The sequence below is a fragment of the Geotrypetes seraphini genome, chromosome 14 (assembly GCF_902459505.1).
Source record: "Geotrypetes seraphini chromosome 14, aGeoSer1.1, whole genome shotgun sequence".
Taxonomy (NCBI): Eukaryota; Metazoa; Chordata; class Amphibia; order Gymnophiona; family Dermophiidae; genus Geotrypetes; species Geotrypetes seraphini.
In genome coordinates this window covers 39,089,873-39,108,822 of record NC_047097.1, presented here as the reverse complement: position 1 = coordinate 39,108,822, position 18,950 = coordinate 39,089,873, and the positions used below count along the sequence as shown (strand labels likewise).

At 40.2% G+C, this 18,950-nt stretch overlaps 1 protein-coding gene and 1 long non-coding RNA gene across 3 annotated transcripts in view; one reads left to right on the top strand and one right to left on the bottom strand.

Annotated features, from left to right (window-relative positions):
- The window catches only part of TRPM1 (transient receptor potential cation channel subfamily M member 1), a 182,933-nt gene that overhangs the window by 94,228 nt on the left and 69,755 nt on the right, over positions 1–18,950 (bottom strand). For both annotated transcript variants that reach the window (XM_033919524.1, XM_033919526.1), the window contains exons 2-4: positions 15,515–15,594; positions 12,652–12,844; positions 5,546–5,759 (exon numbers count right to left, since the gene is read on the bottom strand). In XM_033919524.1, the coding sequence (XP_033775415.1) occupies positions 5,546–5,759; positions 12,652–12,844; positions 15,515–15,594 (487 nt within the window). The remainder of the gene's footprint in view (positions 1–5,545; positions 5,760–12,651; positions 12,845–15,514; positions 15,595–18,950) is intronic.
- LOC117347985 overlaps positions 1–18,950 on the top strand; it is a 69,692-nt gene that overhangs the window by 8,751 nt on the left and 41,991 nt on the right. The gene's annotated exons all lie outside the window — the stretch shown is intronic.

The window sequence follows — 18,950 nt, the reverse complement described above, 5'->3', positions numbered from 1 at the left end:
TTTCATGATCCTACCTCTCATTTCTCCCGCAAGCCCTTCACTTGCCTTGTCTTCTCTTGTTTGTACAATATTGTACTGACTACTGTAAATTCTTGTTTGTAAAATCGACCTCTTTTGCAAATTCTCTATGTTACAAGGGCTCTTGTCCAATTGTAAATTGCCTTGAACCTTTAAAGACACTGAGTGATCCACAAATTTCTGATTAGATTAGAATGTTTTGCTGACCACCACCAGTATTTATTTATTTAGATTTCTATTCCGTTCTCCCAGGAGCTCAGAACGGGTTACAATTGACATTCACAATAAAATTACAGGACAAAATTTACAGGCATTCGTAGAGAGACAGGTGGGAAAATGTAGGGAAAGAGGGGGAGGGGGAGCATGGGAGGGAGGAGGAGGGTGGAGAGAGGGAGCGGGAGTTTTAAGGAAGAGGAGCAAAGGAGGAGGCAGTCCATTGGGGCTGTTCAATTGAAGAGATGGGTTGTCAGCGTTTTCCAGAAGGTCATTATCAGCGATTCTTGTGATCTTACCTGGGCAAACAATTGGTTCCAAAGATGGGGGATGAAGTGGCTGTAAGAGCCCCTGTACGCTGTTTCCATTAAACCTGGAAACTCAATGCCGAATCAGGTCCGAGCACCAGCATGGAATTTCAGGGTTTCTGGAGCCAGCTAATGCACAGCCGGTTAAGTTGATACTCAGCACTTAACTGGCTATGGGTCACTGAATAAAGATAGGACTGACTTTTATGGCCAGTTAAATGCTGAATATTGACACTAAACTGGCAAGTGCTAACTCTGCCCCCCGGAACACTCACAAAATAGAAGGTTTTTCATTTCAGCGCTAACCGGATATTTTCAACAACACTAACCAAATGGTTAACCCCGAACAGGCGATTTAACTGGCCAGGAATTGTTTCTTGCCAGTTAAATCACTTTGAATATTGATCCCTATATTACTATGTCTCCAAATTTAATGTGTTTTCCACTAATATAATTGCATGATAGATTTTTACAGATGATAGCTTTGTTTGGTGATATAGAGACTATGTTAGCCTCTTAAAATACACAAGTATTAAGGGGCAGTTCTGAGGGGCCGCTGAAAAGTTCTCTGCCCATCCAACAAAACTGGGGCAGTCTCCATTGAGGGCTATACACTTAGGCCAGTGATTTTCCACTTTTTTTTTTTCATTCCATCAGAAAAATATGGAACAAAAAAAGTAAAAAAGTAATTGGACTCCTTTTACTATGGTACTAAATATTAGCACGCGCTAACAATGCAGTAAATAATGCGTGCATGTTAGTCTATGGACGCGTTAGCAGTTTAGCGCACGCTATAATGCTTAGCGCAGCTTAGTAAAACAGGAGGTTAGTGTTTTGCCCTCGATGGAGACTGCCCCAACTTTGTTGGTTGGGCTGAGAACTTTTCAGCGGCCCCTCATAAATGAAATTCTCCAAGGAGTGTGAAAAAATCATGTGGTAAATATTCAGCAGGTCTAGTTAGTGCAGAATGCAGAAATATACAGATAATTTACCCATATATTTTTATGGTTATTTTGAGCCACATATCTGTCTGTGAAGAACTAGCTAAACTAAAGGTATAGGGCCGAATGGTATATATCTGAGGGTACTATATGAACTAAAGGAAGTTCTTTTTTTTTTTTTTTTTTTTTAGTCCAAACTGTTAAAATTAACATTGTATGAATTGTTGAATTAACAATTACATTGAATTACATTGAATTAACATTGTACATTGTTGAATGTATGAAAATTAACATTTTCATACATTCAACATGTACATTCCCAAAAAACAGAAAGGAAAATGAAGCACATTGCACAAACATAATGCAGGTTAGCGAGAACCAACTCTACCTCCAAAAACCCCACGGGAAAAAGAAGCCAGAATTAAATTGACTGTGTTAAATAATTATGCAATGTGGACCACCTGGACAGAAATCTTTTAAAACTTCCAGAATGCTCTGCTATAGTAGCCTCATATTTATAAACCAAACAAAGAGAATTCCTCCAAAAATGTGCATTGAGATTGCCAGTAGAGAATGATACTGTGCTGTTACCCACGGCTAGCCGCGGGTAACCCGCCGAAACGGGAAGTGAAAAGAAGTGGTCGGCCGCAGGTACAGGGTGAAGGCCATTCACCGCCCCGTGGAGTGGTGAATGGCCTTGTCTCCGCAGTGAAGTGAGGGGACACGTGTGGTCACTGATCGTGCGGTCCAGCAGCCCCCTCCCTCCCGTCCCATCACCTAATCTCCCAGCGGCACAAGCAAGCATTTCAACATGTTGCATGTGGCTGCCCCAAACCTCTCCTCTGACGCAACTGGAAACAGGAAGTTGCGTCGGAGAAGTTTGAAGCAGCTATGCGCAACCCACTTAATGACTCGTGCATCGAAAGGTACTGAATTTTTAAAGCTTTTTCTGAGAGGGGGTTAGGAAGGGTCTGCAGGACGACCAGGGTATTTTTAAGCTTAGGGGGGGGGGGGCATGAAGGGATCGGGAGGGTTCACATCTTCAACATGGAATAATTAGAAAAACTTAAAGAGGAAGCCAAGATTGTAATTCTTCATATGGAAAATGAAGAGCACAAATAGGAATATAGTAATCCGGTAGAAAAAAAAAAATCTTGTGGTCTTAACAATAAAGTTATAACATAATGCCAAAAATACTGATTTTAGATTTATCTGGCAAACTGTAAACAAAATCTGTGGCGGCAGAAGCAGTGCACCAAGACAGCTGGCAAACACTGAAGTGATTAAAAACTTATTTCTGACTCTCAAAATTTGTTTGCCTGGGGCAGGGGTAGGCAATTCCGGTCTTCGAGAGCCGGAGCCAGGTCAGATTTTCAGGATATCCACAAAAATATGCAAGAGATAGATTTGCATCTCAAGGAGGCAGTGCATGCAAATCCTTCTCATTCACATTCATTGTGGATATCCTGAAAACCTGACCTGGCTCCGGCTCTCGAGGACCGGAATTGCCTACCCCTGGCCTGGGGGGTTCGATCACCATTCGACTATCTTTGTCCAAACACAGACCGGACAAGTTTTTAATTTGACAGCAGAAGAACACTGCCTTTAGTTTATTCTGATAGATCATTTCCATTTCAAAGAGAACACATTTTGCATGTCATAAATATTTCTAAGTGGGAACTTTCCAATGCCGTAATATTAAAAAGAGGGGGGGGGGAAGTACCTATTCCTTTCATGCACTAGTAAATAGACTGATGTTCCTTATAATGCAAAACTTTCTGTTGATAAACATTTATAAACAAAGCCCTGCCAGCTGAAGATCTCTTTCTATAGTTCAGCAGCCAGAACTTTGATTTATAAAATGACAATTGTACAGAATATTGTTTCTTTTTATACTTTAATAAAATAAGTTCGGTATAAAACTATTCGAGGCTTTTGCGGATAGGATCAGATAGTTTGTGGGGACGGGGACCAAGCTCGCGGAGACGGGACATGGACCAAGCCCACTGGGATGGGACGGGGATGGGGATGGGGACTGAGCTCATGGGGACAGGACGGAGATGGGGATCGAGCTCACAGGGATGGGGATGAGTTCACGGGAACGGAGCGGATATGGGGACAAAATTTTCCCTGTGTCATTCTCTAATTGCCAGCTTGCTTCCAATTTTTAAGAATAAGCTGAAGTGCTATAATAATCATGATATTATATAACATTCTATCCTTCTCTTAAAGTACCGAGTGAGACCCAGACAGAACATGATAATAATACAAGGTGGCTTGGAATTGAAAGAACTAAGGGAAGCTCTGGCAGCTTCGCTGGCTGACCTTTTCAATGCTTCTCTATAGTCAGGAGTGGTACTGGAGGACTGGAGAAGGGCAATATGATCCTTCTCCACAAAAAAAGGAAGTAAGAAAGTGGTAGGGAACTCTAGGGCCAGTAAGTTTGACTTCTATGAAACTGTAATTAAGGACATAAGAATTGCCATACTGGGACAGACCGAGTATCTTGCCTAGTATCTTGTTTCCAACAGTGGCCAACCCAGGTCCCAAGTATCTAGCTAGATCCCAAGTATTAAAACAGATTTTATGCTGCTTATCCTAGGAATAAGCAATGGATTTCCCAAAGTCTTCTCAATAATGGCCTATGGACTTCTCTTTAAGGAAATTATCCATACCTTTTTAAAACCCTGCTAAGCTAACTGATTTCAGTACATTCTCTGACAATGAATTCCAGTGTTTAATTACAAGTTGTGTGAAGATATATTTTCTCTGGTTTGTAGCTTAGTAGCTTCATTACATTCCCCCTAGTCCTAGTACTTTTGGAAAGAGCAAACCAGTGACTCACATCTACTCACTCCACTCAGTATTTTATAGACCTCTATCACCCCTGAGCCATCTCTTCTCCAAGTTAAAGAGCCCTAGCCGCTTTAGCCTTTCCTCATAGGGAAATTGTCCCATTCCTTTTATCATTTTCATTGCCCTTCTCTGCTGTGACTTGAGGCCACATTCTATAACATGGTGCCAACATTTAGGTGCTAATTTCCACAATTTGCAAGCCTATTTTACGAGTATAAGAACACTTATGTGCGTAAGTGTTTTTATAGCATGCTAGCATAAATTAGCATTGGCATGCCTAAATGCAAGCATGCATATTTACCCTAGGTCTATGGCTGGCACTCATAGGCATGCCTCAATGCAGCATTTGCAAACATAACATAGATTCTGTAATTAGCCCATGTAAATGTCAGTCATGCCTGTGACATGCCCATACCACTTCCTTATGAACTCTCTTCTGTATTTACATGCTAAGTCACTTGAGTGCATATTTACAGAATAACAGTCAGGCATGCCCTCATGAATGGAGTATTCTATAAACCTAAGCACACAATTGGCGCTTAAATTTAGGTGACCTGTTATAGAATGACCTTAACAAAGACCCCAAAATGTCCAAAATCCATCTTTGCAGTTGTAGACAGGGCTCTTCTCCCTGGAAAAGCGGAGCCTCAGAGGAGACATGATAGTGACTTTTAAGATCATGAAAGGCATCGAGAAGGTAGACAGGGACAGATTCTTCAGACTATTGGGGACCACAAGTACAAGGGGGCACTCGGAGAAGCTGAAAGGGGACAGGTTTAGAACCAATGCTAGGAAATTCTTTTTCACTCAGAGGGTGGTGGACACCTGGAACGCGCTGCCGGAGGTTGTGATAGGACAGAGTACACTACGGGGTTTTAAAGAAAGATTGGATAAATTCCTGAAAGATAGGGGGATTGAGGGATACAGATAGAGGTAGAGATGGGATATAGAGAGAGTATAGATAGAGACCAAGGAGGATTTAAGGGTTCAGACAAAGATCACCGTACAGGTCATGGGCCTGATGGGCCGCCGCGGGTGCGGACTGCTGAGCGCGATGGACCTCTGGTCTGACCCAGCAGAGGCAACTTCTTATGTTCTTAAGTTTAATCATAACCTACCCATAATACAGTCTTTATACTTGGGGTAGAATATTACATAGAAATGTTCATTATGCACAATTATTAAAAAAATTAAATTGCCCTTTCTTACCTGTACTGACTCCACCAGTAAATATCCAGGCTCCTGTTGTCGTGGCTGCCTTGACTAAACCTTTTCCAAATACCTGCTTCAGCTTGGGCTGCATCTCAAAGTTCTGGAGACCTCCGTGGACTGATATTAGAAGCTTTGGCAGCTCCAATTGCCAATCTTTTACCATGAGATGAAGCAGCAAGTCTGGTTTTGTATCATAGGATACACGAATATACTGCAAAATATTAATGTTGTTGTACTTTATTGTGGACTTTGTTCTATCCTTATCTGACAAGCACTGAGAAACTCGGTACTGAAGATGTTTTAAGAATGTCATCAATAAAACAAAAGGGAGGACATTTTCAGCAAGCCACCAGGCAGCAAATTCCACGGGTACATGTTGATTGATTTGCAGTACTACTATAAAATCTTCACAGCCTTCTATTTCTATCTCAGACCTCATGACCCTGCACTGTTTCTCTATAATGGACAAAGAAAAGGAGACGTTTTGTATGCTTAGCTATTAAAGGGGTAAGTTATATGAAGGCCTATTGAGATGGCCTATTTTACCACTGCTTGTCCTGGATCAGTAGCATGGAATTCTGCTACTATTTGGGTTTGTCCCAGGTATTTGTGACCTTGCTTGGCCACTGTTGGAAACAGGAAACTGGGCTAGATGGACCATTGGTCTGAACCAGTATGGCTGTTCTTATTGTTATGTTCTTATGTTGCAATCATACCCACTATCTTTTAAAGTACCAATAAATTAAGCAAATACTCCTCATTCCAATGCTCCTTTAAACAAGGGCCCTTTCTTCTTGAACCCTTCAAATCTCCCCTGGCAACAATGATCTCTTACCTATGATGCTCCCTTCCTCCCAGCCTCTACCTGAGGATTCTCTGTTTTGTAGTGAGAAGCAGGAGCAATCCACAGATGCCCCTGCCTCAGTGGTTCCTGGCATCAAAATGGCCATTTCAATCCCCTAGTGGTATTCTTACCAGAGAATGACACGGGGACAAATTTTCCCATCCCGTCCCTGCAAGTTCTATTCTTGTCCCTGCCCTCCTTCCTCATCTGCACAAGCCTCAAATACTTTAAAATCTTAAGTGCCCGAGGCTTGTGTGGTTAAGGCAGAACTTGCAGGCATGGGGCAGGGACAGGGACAGCGACAAAACTCGCAGGGAAATTGAATTATTGTGGGGACGGGGACAAATTTGTCTCCGTGTCATTTTCAACACTGCACCACTCTAGAAATCAAAATGTAGTAAAAATGAGCTAAGCAAAGAACAATCAAGCCATTGTGACATCACTGATGAGGTTGGCTCTTAGGCATTTGTGGAATGAGGCATTATGATGTCACAATACCAGCTCTGGTCTGTTATTAGAGGCTGAAATTTTTCACACTATTTATTCATTCAGTTTTCTATACTGTTCTCCCATGTAGAGAATGACATGGGGACAAATTTTTCCTTATCCCCGTGGGAACTCATTGTCCCGTCAAGTTAGTTTCCTGTCCCTGCCCCATTCCTGCAAGCTCTGTCCTCATCTGCACAAGCCCCAAACACTTCAAAATCTTAAGTGTCCTAGGCTTGTGTGGTTAAGGCAGAGCTTACAGGACTGGGGCAGGAACAGGGACAGCGACAAAACTCGCAGGGACAGGGAAATTGAGTTCCTGCAGGGACGGGGACACATCTGTCCCGTGTCATTCTCTAATTCTTACCACTAGGGAGTCAAGATGCCAAATAAGGGACTGCTCATCTTTTGTGAATAAACTGTGCGGCTAATGAGTTTTTTAGATTTGATGTGCAGACCATTCTTATGAGTTTTAAGAAAGCCAGATGCTAAACACTAGGATCAATCTACACAGCCATGCTTCTGTACAGATTCTATAATGGAAGCTCTGAATAGCCTTTTCCCCTTCCTTTTGTATTATCATTCATTGTGATCTTTTCTGATTATATTGTAGTTCTCCCCCCGAATCCTTTTGTCTCCCATTTGTTTGCTTGTTTTTTGTCTTTGTCTCAGCATTTTTTTAACATTTTAAATTTGTATTCCCTCCATTTTTAATTGTATTATATTATACATCACCTAGAATGTTGATAGGCGATTAATCAAATTTTTAATAAACCTTGAAACATCATATTAATCATGGTGGCAGGTCAAAAGCACACGATGACAAAGGCGTGCCGACAACCCAGCGCAGACAACTGAACGCAAGGCGGAAGCGCGCTGAAAAAAACCCAGTATTTTAAAGAGCTCCGACGAGGGGGGTGGGTGGGGGGAAACCCCCCCACTTTACTTAACAGAGATCACGCCGGCGTTGTGGGGGGTTTGGAGGGTTGTAACCCCCCACATTGCACTGAAAACTTCACTTTTTCCCTAAAAAAGAGGGAAAAAGTTAAGTTTCCAGTAAATGAGGGGGGGTTACAACCCCCCCAACCCCCCCAACGCCAGCGCAATCTCTATTAATTAGAGTGGGGGGTTCCCCACCAACACCCCCGTCGGAGCCCCTTAAAATACTGTTTTTCTTCGGCGCGCTTCCGCCTTGCGCTCAGTTGTCTGCGCTGGGTTGTCGGCGCGTGCTTTTGTCTATGAACCATTAATCATTGTAGTGCCAACCAGGATACCACCTCTGTAGGACAACACTTCCAGGACACTCTATCAATTATTTTATGGTGAGAATACTAAAAAGAAATTTTAAGACAATCTAGGAACGCAAGACCTTTGAAATCAAAATGATAAAATATTTTGAGACCCACCAGACAGGACTTAACAAAAATATGGTTTTCTATCACATTACTGCTTTGTCACCTTCTTATCATTCATCCATATCTTCCTATCCATCACCCACCCACCTCTCCCTGTTTTCTCCCCTTATCCACCCTCCTCTCTCTTTGTGTGAAACTGCCATTGGAATGCTTTTATGTTTCACTTATATAGTTAGATATTTGTCAACATTTGCTTATTTCTGATCTGAAAAAGAAGGGTTACCTTTGAAAGCTAATCTAAAAAAAATGCAGTTTTAGTTCAATAAAAAAAAAAGCTGACAACCTATTTCCATTTGTTTTATTTTATTTCTATATACTGTATTACCTTAAGCAATAGTACAAATGTATTATATAAAGACAATCTAGTGAAGCTTTGTAAAGGTGGGGGTAAATTAGGCACCTATCTTTTGTGCCTCTTACAGAATTCCCCCTCCCCCCTTATTGCCTAGAAAATAGGCGTTTGCTCACACGCTAATGGGAAAATTAGCAAGTGGCCATTATTAATAATAATAATAATAACTTTATTCTTCTATACTGCCATAGTTGAGAGACTTCTAGGTGGTTTACATTCGAAGAAGGCTGGACAATCAGCGAATTACAGGAGGCAAGAATGAGGGTTACATAAGAAATAGAAAGAGGATATTAAATTGCATCATGAAAGATAGGGAATATATCCTTGAGAGTGGAGAGGCTTCTGTTTAGGAGATGAATTTGTCAAACAGAGCGGTTTTAATTGATTTTCGGAATGCGCCGTAAGTCAGATTGGTTTTATTTATGTAGTTATTCAGCCAGGATTGTTGTCTGCCTGCTTGAAACTTGAAGGTTCTGTCCAAAAAGGATTTGTATTTGCAGCCTGAGATCTTTGGGTATGAAAAGATGTTTTGGTTTCTGGTTGGTCTTGTGGGGTTGTGTAAAATGAAGTGAGGAATTATGGGAAATCAGTATGTGAAAAATCAGTGTTAAAGCTACAACTTCGGCACCCTAAGGTTGTGGGTTCAAATTCTACACTGCTTCTTGTGACCCTGGGCAAGTCACTTAGGACCAAATTCTGTAACCAGCGCCTAAAGTTAGTACCTATTTCAGAGGCGCCCATCTAAATTGAAGAACAAGCTCAATTAAGCGATTCTGTAACAAGGCGCCTCTAAAAATTTAGGCGGCCTTCAAAAAAATAGGCACTATGCATGTTAGGCATGGGCGTGGCTACATGTTTGGTGCCTTGTTGCAAAATCACTGCTCTTAAGCGTGCTTAAGCGCTCAACTTTTAGTTGTGCCTAGAGCGGGCCTATTTCTTGGGCGCCTCCAAAATAGGTTCCACTCAGCGTGATTCATTAAACAGCACCCAATTTTACTTGAATCGCGCTGAACAGTGCCTAAGTAGGTGCCTAACTTTTGGGCACTTCTTATAGAATATGCCCTTTAATCCCCATTGCCTCAGGTACATTAGATAGAGTGGGAGCCTACCGGGACAGTTAGGGAAAAATGCTTGAGTACCTGAATAATGTGTACTCCGTATAGAATTGTAGGATATGAGGAATAAAAATTATTATTAAAAAAAAAATTTATTGCTACTCTAGAAGTGGCCACGCTGGGGATAATGCTAGCCACGTTTTAGTGCAACGTAGTAAAAGGGCCCTGAAGTTAGTTCTTTCCTTTTTTTGCAAGTAGGAATAGTTTTATTAATTCTGTATCAAATAATTTAGGTTTTGTTGAAAACTGATTATTTTTTTTATACTTAGAGGATTGAAATTAATGAACATAACTGTTGTACTTTGAGTTGAAAAAACAAACAAACAACAATTTACCACCTCTTTTACAAAACTGTAGTGCGGTTTTTAGCACTGGCCACGGTGGTAACAGCTGATACTCAAAAATTCTATATATATGATTCAGGAAAAAAATTTTGATTCGATTCGATTCAGCCTACTGAATTGGTTTCTCGATTCGATTTTCCTGCCCAATTGGGTGTTTTTTTCAAACATCCTGGTGGGGTTTTTTTATAGCCTCTTCACCCCTTTTACAGCCTCTTCACCCCCTTTACCTTCTCCTAACCACATGCTGTGGTGTAAACAAAATAAACAAAAAAGACTTTTCCTCTCTCTCTTAAATCCTAGCTCACATTTGCGGTCTAACACCAGCTCTGGAAGGATACATGTTTCAAATCTGACATATTGTAATCACAAAAGGGAAAATAAAATTAGTTTTTCCACCTTTTGTTGTCTGGTCATTCAAATCTTGTTGGTCCCAGGCTCTGGTTGTCTTCTGATAACTTGCTTGCCAGGGTCTCCTTCTTTCTCCATTCTAACCATCCATCTGCCATCTCTGTCCTCCCCTTCCGTTTCCCTTCCCTCCCCCGGAGGTCTTGCATCTTTCTTTTTTTTTTCGTCTCCATCCACAGATCCACCTTTTCTTAACTACCCTTTCATTCAGCATCTCTCTCTCCTTCCCCACCACCCCAGGGTCCACCATCTGTCCCTTTCTTTTCCCAATTACCCTCCTATCCAGTATCTCTATTCCCCCCCTCCACACCATCTCTTGTGTCCAACTTCTCTCCCTTTCTGTTCCTTCCCTCCCTAAATCCCATTGTCCATCATCTCTCTTCATCTCCTCTATTTTTAGACCCATTAATTCTTTGGCATATGCACATCTCTTTGAACCCCCTTTCCTTCCCTCCATGTACTTCTACACCAGGGCCCCCCTCCCCTGAAGGTCTGTACCTCCCCCCCTGAAGGCCTGCGTGTTCCCCCTGGCCTCCCGGAATCAATCTTCCTAGCTTCAGCAGCTCAAGAAATGGGCCGCAACATGGCAAATGAGGTTCAATGTGGATAAATGTTTGGTGATGCATGTCGGTCACAAAAATCTTATACACGAATACAGGATGTCGGGGCGGTACTTGGAGAGACCCCCAAGGAAAGAGACTTGGGAGTACTGGTCGACAAGTCAATGAAGTCGAATGCGCAATATGCGGTGGCGGCGAAAAGGATGAACAGAATGCTAGGAATGATTAAGAAAGGGCTCACAAACAGATCAGAGAAGGTTATCATGCCGCTGTACCGGGCCATGGTATGCTCTCAACTGGAATACTGCGTCGAGCACTGGTCGCCGTACATGAAGAAGGGCATGGCACTACTTGAAAGGGTCCAGAGAAGAGTGATTAAAATGGTTAAGGGGCTGGAGGAGTTGCCATACAGTGAGAGATTAGAGAAACTGGGCCTCTTCTGCCTTGAAAAGAGGAGACAGAGGGGACATGATCGAAACATTCAAGATACTGAAGGGAATAGACTTAGTAGATAAAGACAGGTTGTTCACCCTCTCCAAGGTAGAGAGAACGAGAAGGCACTCTCTAAAGATAAAAGGGGATAGATTCCATACAAACGTAAGGAAGTTCTTTTTCATCCAGAGAATGGTAGAAAACTGGAATGCTCTTCCGGAGACTGTTATAGGGGAAAACACCCTCCAGGGATTCAAGACAAAGTTAGACAACTTCCTGCTGAACCGGAACATACGCAGGTAAGGCTAGTCTCAGTTACGGCACTGGTCTTTGACCTAAAGGCTGCCGTGTGAGTGAACTGCTGGGCACGATGGACCACTGGTCTGACCCAGCAGTGGCAATTCTTATGTTCTTATGGCCACCCTAGGGATAATGCTAGCCACATTTTAGCGCAACGTAGTAAAAAGTGCTCCTAAGTTTGTTCTTTCTTTTTTTGCAAGTTGGAATTGTTTTATTAATTCTGTGTCAAATGTCTTGTACATATGATTTATTTCTTTTCTTATTTCTTATTTGTATTTATTGTTTTGTACATATGATTTGTTTCCTGATTTATTGTTCATTTATCTTATAAAATTAATTTAAAAAAATTTACAAAGACTAGGGGACACTCGATGAAGTTACAGGGAAATACTTTTAAAATCAATAGGAGGAAATTTTTTTTCAGTCAGTGAATAGTTAATATTTGGAATGCATTGCCAGAGGTTGTGGTAAGAGCGGATAGTGTATCTGGTTTTAAGAAAGGTTTGGACAAGTTCCTGGAGGAAAAATCAATATTCTTTTATTAAGAAAGACATGGGGGAAGCCACTGCTTGCCCTGGATCAGTAGCATGGAATATTGCTACTCCTTGGGTTTAGGCCAGGTACTAGTGCCCTGGATTGGCCACCGTGAGAACGGGATACTGGGCTTGATGGACCATTGGTCTGACCCAGTAAGGCTATTCTTATGTTCTTATGCTCTAAATAGCCATTGGGATTAGAAAGCACTTTATCCAAGAATACCTGTGCCTCAGTTCATTTCCACTAGAAACATTTTGGAATTGCACTTTCTGTGATCCCGCATTATCATTTAGCCATAGGATATATTTCTTACCATTGCTTTGTTTGAATGTCCACCTCCTTGGAACTCCAGGATTCCATAGGCATCTGTTGGACTGGTCTGGGTGTGTTTAGCAATTGACCACTTTTCAGAGGGTTTTTCCAGTTGCTTCGTATCCTCCCCAGTTTTGTTTGTTATATTTTGAGAAACAGGAACATGCTGAGTGATGACCTGACCACAGCAACACCTGAAACAATGACCACACTTTATGGCAATAATGAAGTTTCAAGTTTCAGTTTCAAGTTTATTGGCATTTGATGAATCGCTTATCACAATATCTAAGCGATGTACATAGTAAAAAACCACCAGACGGTGGTTTAACATACAATTTAGACAGGTTAGACATAGAACAAACAGTTTACTAATAATATTATTAAAATTGACGAAAAAAGTCAAAATAACTTAAATTAAGTTAAAAATTGTTAAAATCTAGACAGACATGAATTAGTAGGGAGGAGGGGGAAAAGTTACAATGTCGTTATTTGTTGAAATTTTACATAAAAGGGAAAAAACAATTAGGAGGGAAGGGATTTAATAAGATTTTTTCAAATTATTATATGATGTAGGAAATTTTAGTATGTCATTTCATGTATCAAATGCATCTTGAAATAGAAAAGTTTTTAACATTTTCTTAAATGAAATAAGGTCTTTTTCGCTTCTAATAAAATTTGGTAGGGAATTCCATAACGTAGGAGCCACAACGGAGAATATGTCATTTCTTCTTGTGCCGATGATTTTCAAAGAAGGGATTGATAATAAATTTGAGGAGGATGATCGTAGAGAACGTGTGGAGTTATATGGAATTATCATTTTAGATATAAATTGAGGTTCATTGAAGAGTATTGTTTTATAAATCAAAAATATAATTTTAAAAGTAATTCGGTGAGAAACGGGAAGCCAGTGTGATTTGATTAATAATGGGGTGACATGATTGTATTTTCTTGCTTTATGAATTAATTTTATTGCGGTGTTTTGAATTATTTGGAGTCGTCTTTTTTCTTTCTGAGTTGTGTTAATTAAGAGGGAGTTACAATAATCAATTTTAGAAATGATTAGAGAATGAACCAGAATATTAATTGATTTGGGTTCTAGAAAGGTAGAAATCGAACGAATAAGACGTAGTCTATAAAAGCATGATTTGACTATTTCGCTGATATGGCTATGAAATGATAAATCTACGTCAATTGTTACTCCAAGAATTTTCAGTTTGGGTACAGATTCTAGAGGGGTATTATCTAGGGTGAATGGTATATTTGGTATTAAGTTTCCTTTCCAAGTGAAAAGCATTGTTTTTGATTTTTGAATATTCAGAGCTAGCTTATTACAGCTTAGCCAATTTTTTATTAGTTCTAGTTTGTCATTGATGGCTTTTATTTCTTCATCTTTTTCTGGATTGAAGGGGTGTATAAGTTGGATATCGTCTGCGTAAGAGAATGTTGTAAAACCTAGTGATTGTGAGATAGTAAGAAGAGGAGATAGAAAAATGTTAAATAGAAGAGGTGATAGTATTGATCCTTGTGGTACCCCATAGGTTGAAGAATAGTTTGAAGAATAGACGTCATTGAATTTAACTCGGGAAATGCGGTCTGATAAGAAAGAAGTTAACCATTTTAGAACTTGGCCTTCAATGCCTAATGATTGCATACGATTTAATAAGAGTTCGTGATCAATAGTATCGAATGCGGCCGATAGATCTAACGAGAAAAGAGCTACAGATTTGTGGTGGTCTAAATAATAGTGGATATTCGTTATGAATATATTTTTGTACCTATGTGAAACTAGATTGATACTGTCAGTGTTTCTATTCCCTTCTACCATCTGCAGCCTCATGAATACAAAACAACCAGCGTAGGAGATTAACCTACCTGTATAATTTGTGACTCATAAAAATACTTAATAAACCCCCCTTTTTACAAAACTGTAGAAGTGGTTTTTAGCACAGGTTGACACGTTGAATGTGCTGCGCTGCTCCTGACGCTCATAGGCCTGCCGGCCTGCGATATAAACCACTTTGCGGTTTTGTAAAATGGAGGAAGCTAACTTTAGAATATATGCAAATTCAAGACTTATAGAATATCAAAAACACATTCAAGATGATATTCAGAAAGTTTGGGTCTCTTTTGAAGTTACATTATTTCATATCTATATGCTGCCTTTCAGGAACTGTTAATAATACAATAAACAATAATAAAATAAACTATTAATATTAATAATACAATAAATTATTAAAAATACAATAAACAATCATTGCATCAAATAATAATACAGTTTGAAATAATTAACACAATAAATAATCAAATGCATATAGTACACACAGTAAGGGCTCCTTTTACAAAGGTGCACTAGCGTTTTTAACGCACGCATCGAATTAGGACAAGGTTGCATGCAATGATGATATCAAATGATAGATTTAAAACAAACTGGAGAAAATATTTCTTTAATCAAAATAAAATGAAACTCTGGAATTCATTGCCAGATAATGTGGTGACAGTAGTTAGCTTAGCAAGGTTTTAGAAAGGTTTGGAGACTTTCCTAAAAGAAAAGTCCATAAGCTATTATTAAGCTGAACCTGGGGAAATCCACTTATTATTCCTAGGATAAGGAGCAAAAAATCAGTTTTACTCTTTGGGATCTTGCCAGGTACTTGGTCACTATTGGAAACAGAACTTTGGGCTTGATGGACATTTAGTCTGTCCCAGTATGGCAGCTCTTATGTTCAGTGTTTGGCAGCTTTCTGAATATTGCCCTCATAGGTTCAATACTATGCTAATTCTAATGAATTGACCATGGAGGTCCTATCAGAATTTAGTTGTATGAAAATGACTTAATGTTCTTAATTAAAGGGTTAAAGTATCACCTGCTTGTGTCTTTATTGTTGGCAACTATGTAGATGCATTCACGTTTAGAAAAGGTCTTTTCCAACCAAGTCTTTTGACACTGAAAAATCAAAGGGGAAAAAGGTTAGTTTTTTCACTAATATTCTTTATAATATTTTGCCAAAATGATATATTAGTTTATTAAATTTAAACCAAACAATCTGAAAAATTAAGGTAAATTCAGAAAGGCGAATTGCTTATTTATTTAAAATATGTATTTACTGCTTCCATAGTACTTTAGAAAGTATCAATCATGTGCAGCGAGGTTTAACAACCAATGTAAAAGCACTTAAAAATAATTCCCAAACAATAACTTATACTGTGTCACAAAAACATATAAATACCATAACATCAAGAGTGAGTCGTATAGGGCCAAATTATTGAAAATCCAGGTCAGATATCTGCCTAAGAAGAATGGACATAACTAAAACTAGCTTTCCTAAACTTTGACATGTGTCTTAGACCCACTTAAGCCACCCACATAGCCCTCAAAGATGTTCTGTACTCCAAAAACCCTCCAATTCTATAAATAGCACATACAATTGTGCACCTAGAGAATTTTATTTATTCAATTTTCTATATCGTTCTCCCAGGAGAGCTCAGAATGGTTTACATGAATTTATTCAGGTACTCAAGCATTTTTCCCTGTCTGTCCCGGCGGGCTCACAATCTAGCTAATGTGCCTGGGGCAATGGAGGGATTAAGGACTTGCACAGGGTCACAAGGAGCAGCGGGGGTTTGAACCCACAACCAGCTGAGGCTGGAGCTTTAAACACTGCTCCACACTCTCCCCTATGATAATCAATGAGTAGGGGTGGGTTGGAGAAAATGAGAGGCTATATATATATAAAATTGTAAGTGGATGTGCTTAAATACATAATTTAATTGACTGGCACTTAATTGGTGATAACTAACTATAATTGCCTTTAACTAGCATTAATTGACACTAATTTGCAGTTATGCATGTGAATTACTCATTTGATCCTATTCTATATGGTGTAGCCCCGATTCTATAAACGGCGCCTAAAACATAGGAACGTGGCACTGAATGCATGACAATCTTAAGTTAGATACTGTTTACAGAATCATGCTTAGCAGGACCTAAAGTAGACTAGGCCATTGAGAGGCGTCCTAACCTTAGGGTACCCTATTTATGCCAGGGTTTTCTTGGCCTAAATAACAGGCGCCTATATGCCAAACACACCCAAGATCTGCCCCCTAACCACACCCACTTTCTGGTAGGTGCCTTGGACTAGGCACCCACCTGAAAGTGGTAGATACCTACTATCTAATTAATTTTAATTTAAGCCATTTATGAGTTGCTAATTGCTTATCAGCACTGATTAAGCTTTGAAATAATTAAGTTTGGCGCCTAGATCAGCTAGGCATGCCGATCTTGACTCCTAACTTTAGGTGTCTTTTATAGAATCTAGGCCTGAATATATAAATTATTTAGTGCCTAACTGCACAGGGGTCATTGACATTGAAAAGGAATGTGTGAGTTAGGGTATTCTGACTAGTCTAGCATACATTTCATAGGATACTATCAGTTAAATGTGTAAGGTGCCAAATTTAGTCATTTGCTTTTGTACCTGCGATAGAAATAAGATAAGTGGTTGCGCCTATTACTTAAATACCAACTCATTCTAGTATTCTATAATGGCAATTATGTGCTTAATTGCTGTTATAGAATTGGAGAGGGGGGTTGCACTATATTTTAAAGAGGGAACTGAATTAAACAAAAGAAACATTCTGCATAGACATTCCATGTGTGAAGGAAAGGAATATACAGATAGGGTTATACTACCATCCCCTACGACAGAATGAGTAGGCAGATGAAGAAATGTTTTCAGCAATGAGGAAAGCTGGCAAATTGGACAACAGTATAATAATGGGTGATTTCAATTACTAATTTCTGCAAGGAGAAGAAGTGTGTTGCTTTATGTTTAAATCATTTTTATTAAACACCACAAAGGTAATACAAAGCGCAACAGATCACATTGTCATAAACATAATACAACTCCAATCCCTACCCTCCCAACCATCCACCCTCCCACCCTCCACCCCACCCAGGCAGCAGCGGTAGCAGTAATTCAAATAAAGTTAAAGAATAATGTAAGAGGTAGACTAGTTAGATTTTCCAAATTTGGTTTTGAACGTAAGGAGTAAAAGTCAAACTAAAAGGGTACCAACATTGATGAAACAATCGTCCAGCTTTGGTTGACAAATCCACAATATCTCTTCGTTCCAATAGCATTTGATGTAACATTAATGCTCTCCATTGAGGGATAGTTGGAGGCTGCGGCGAGAGCCACTGTGATAAAATACATTTCCATCCCAGCAACACAGTTTTTCGAAGGATGGCCGCGCAACCTGGTCTAGATGGGTGAAAACGAATCTGTAAGGTGAAGAGGAAACTGGGATGCAATCTCCAAGAACAGCTCCAAAGCCGCGCCACCAAAGACACCAATTGTATCCAAAAGGAAGATACCAAGGGGCAAGTCCAGAACATGTGTCCAAAAGATGCCATAGGATATGCACACTTCCCACAACAATGTCCCGCACTGTTCCCCAGCCCATGGAGAAGGATAAGATCTTGTAAAACTCTGGTGAGTAACTGTCCGGTCCCGGTGCAGTGCAAGGTTTCAATTTCTGTATCGCCTGCATCACCTCCTGTAAATGTAAAGGCCTATCCAACATGGATATCTGAGTCGCCGTCAGTCGAGGTAACCCCGCATCCTCCAGGTAATCACACACATCAGGGCCTGTGTAAGGACCTGGGGACGCGTAAAAGGCCTCAAAATAATTCTGAAAGCCAGCCGAGATATCCACCGAGGACGTTAAAATCCTCCCCGAGCTCTCCTGTATCATGGAAACGTATCTAGATCCTTTCCAACTTTTAGTTATAGACGCTAGTAATTTCCCGGCTTTATTGCCATGTTTGTGAAAGTGGAATTTACGAAAAAACAACAGTTTCTTCGTACGTTCATGAATAAGAGAGTTTAACGCTACCAACACCGCCTTATATGCCTCTCTATTGGCCACTGAGGGATCATGCAATAAATCCCGTTTCAACAACACCAGCTGTCGTTCAAGCTGTACTATGCGATGCGCTATTCGACGAGTTCTAGTAGCCACATAGGCAATGATATCCCCACGTAATACTGCTTTAGCTGCGTCCCAGAACAAGATAGGTTGGTCTACGTGTTGGGCGTTGTTAAAGCAATAAGCCTCCCACTTCTCAATCAAAAATTTCTGGAAATGGGTATCTTTATGTAAATAGGAGGGAAATCTCCAACCAGACCCCGGGCCTACTGGACCACCCATCGCTACATCAATCCAAATCATGTTGTGATCCGATATTTCAAGGGGGCCTATTGTGGCTTCAGAGACCCGAGCAAACAATGTTTCAGAAAT